General features: G+C 65.0%; 1 protein-coding gene across 1 annotated transcript; it reads right to left on the bottom strand.

Annotated features, from left to right (window-relative positions):
• Positions 1-690: 690 nt before the first annotated feature.
• Positions 691-1477, bottom strand: MNEG_16531 (hypothetical protein; the record flags this gene model as incomplete). Its single annotated transcript, XM_014034999.1, has 2 exons — positions 691-832; positions 1305-1477. The coding sequence occupies 2 exons, from the start codon at positions 1475-1477 to the stop codon at positions 691-693; spliced, it is 315 nt and encodes a 104-aa protein (XP_013890453.1).
• Between the last annotated feature and the right edge of the window lie 319 nt (positions 1478-1796).

Here is a 1796-nt window from a genome sequence, read left to right as displayed (position 1 = left end):
GCGCGCGCACACACACACACACACACACACACACACACACACACACACACACACACACACACACACAATTCACACACACACACATGATTTATACACACACACACACACGCAAAAGCACACACACAAACGCAAATACACCAAAAAACATACACACGCACGCACCTCGTCTATCGCGGCCTTGACGCTTGTGGGCACCCCGTGGCTCATCAGCTGGAACAGCGGCTCCTGCAGCGGCAGGCCCTGCAGCACGGAGCCGCACTCGCGCTCAATGGAGCCCAGGGCGGACCGCACCTCACCCTCCTCGCCCTCACGCACGATCTTGCTGGGGGGTGGGTCGGGTGGGTTGGGGGTCGGGATGGTATTGGAGGGGGAGACGTTTGTCGGTACATGTATGTGAGTGTATGTACATGTGTGTGTGTATATGTGTGAGTAACCATATGCAGGGGGATGGGGTGAGCACGAATGTGGTGGTCATTGGGTGGGGATGAGGGGTCGGGAAAGCGTCAACGCAGCTGAGGAGAAGCGGGAAGGGGCGGGAGGCCAGATGGAGAGGGCCCGTCATGAAAGCGCGAGGGGGGCAGGGGCACGAGCACGCGGTCGCGCGGTGCACGCCAGCCCCATTCGGCTCCCGTCGCTCGGGAGGCACCCCTGGGAACGCCAGCGCGCGCAAGCTCGCCCCCCCCCCCCGCCTCACGCGAGCAGCTGCAGGTAGGCGACCAGCAGCTTCTCCTCCCCGGGGTGCATCAGCTTGTCGTCGGCGGAGGAGGGCGCCGTCATGAGGCCGCCCACGGCGGCGCCCGCGGCCGCCTTCTCCGCCTCAATCTGCTGGTACCTGTCGGGGCGCACGAGGACGCGCGGGCATGTCTAGCCTTTAAGGCACGATACAGTGCGCGACAAACGCATTGGTGAGTGCAGAGTATGCACGGGGATGTTGAGCAGAGTGCGGACAGACACCGGCATGGGATGCTTTCGTGCATGCCGCGCTGCAGACCATGAATCGGCGATCTGCGGGCACCATGACCTGATTCCCCTGGCGGGCCCTACGCCAGCGCCGCGTGAGCGTCCCTTACAGTCAGACGACGCCCGGCAGTGGATTACGCGCCGCCTCTCCCTGCCGCTGCCACTTGCACCAAACCTCGCGGCCGCGATTGGCGGGCGCAGCCCCTGGCAACGCACGTGCACACCCCCTCACGAGCCCAAGACCCCCCTCGGCCCCTCCCCAAGAGTCGGCGCGCCGTGAGCGGTCAGCTGCTGACCCAACGCCCCCAAATTGCAGACCCCTTCAACCCCCGGTGCCCCCCCACCTTCCGCAGTAACCGACCAGCGTCCTGAACAGCGTGCGCCACGTCAGGTGCTCCAGCTCGGGCCGCGCCGCGCTGGCGGCAAACTGGGCCAGCATCAGCCGCGCGCCCAGCGGTCCGGAGGCCAGGGAGGCCATGACTGACAGGAAGGCGGCCCGGACGTCGGGCAGCTGCATGGCGCGGTGCACTGCTAGCTGCTCGGGGGCGGTTGATGGTATTGGGGAGTGAGAGGGTGTTGGGGGTGTGTGGGAGGGGTCTTGGGGATGCAAAGGATGCGCGTTGGGGGTGCATGTGGTCGAGGATGCATTCAAGGGGGATGATGGAGGGGATGGGGGATGTGAGAGGGACAAGAATAGGTGTGTTGGGGTGTAAATTGGGTGTGTTGGGGAGGGTGTCGGGGTTGTGTCGGCGGGGTGAGTAGGGTGTGTCGAGGCCGTCTGTTGAGGGGCGGCAGGTGGGTGTAGTGAGTGCAAGGTGCTGCCAGCTGAGCTGGGC

This window comes from Monoraphidium neglectum (assembly GCF_000611645.1).
Source record: "Monoraphidium neglectum strain SAG 48.87 unplaced genomic scaffold scaffold06476, whole genome shotgun sequence".
NCBI classification, from domain to species: domain Eukaryota; kingdom Viridiplantae; phylum Chlorophyta; class Chlorophyceae; order Sphaeropleales; family Selenastraceae; genus Monoraphidium; species Monoraphidium neglectum.
The sequence above is the reverse complement of the archived record's forward strand: the minus strand, read 5'-3'. Positions and strand labels throughout refer to the sequence as shown.